Source organism: Eurypyga helias, unplaced genomic scaffold (genome assembly GCF_000690775.1).
Source record: "Eurypyga helias isolate BGI_N326 unplaced genomic scaffold, ASM69077v1 scaffold32766, whole genome shotgun sequence".
Taxonomy (NCBI): Eukaryota; Metazoa; Chordata; class Aves; order Eurypygiformes; family Eurypygidae; genus Eurypyga; species Eurypyga helias.
In genome coordinates this window covers 1-213 of record NW_010259047.1, presented here as the reverse complement: position 1 = coordinate 213, position 213 = coordinate 1, and the positions used below count along the sequence as shown (strand labels likewise).

Below are 213 nucleotides of genomic sequence, written 5' to 3'. Positions count from 1 at the left end.
TGCGCCCCCCCCCCGCCCCCCCAACCTGGTACGGGTGCCCCCCCCAGGGGTTGCCCTGGGTGGTCCGCCGCCATCCGCGTCACCCGCCGCCCATTGCATCCGCAGCGGGAGATGTACGAGAAGGTGTTTGAGAAGAGCGCCGACCGGCACAGCGACTTCTCCCGGCTGGCGCGGGTCCTCACCGGCAACACCATCGCCCTCGTCCTGGGGGGC

General features: G+C 72.8%; 1 protein-coding gene across 1 annotated transcript in view; it reads left to right on the top strand.

The window, feature by feature from the left end:
- Nucleotides 1-210, top strand: part of LOC104511814 (neuropathy target esterase-like) — a gene marked incomplete at its 3' end in the record, with an annotated part of 3729 nt that extends 3519 nt beyond the window's left edge. The window contains 1 exon segment of the mRNA XM_010154567.1: nucleotides 48-210. Within this exon segment, the coding sequence (XP_010152869.1) occupies nucleotides 48-210 (163 nt within the window).
- Nucleotides 211-213: the final 3 nt, after the last annotated feature.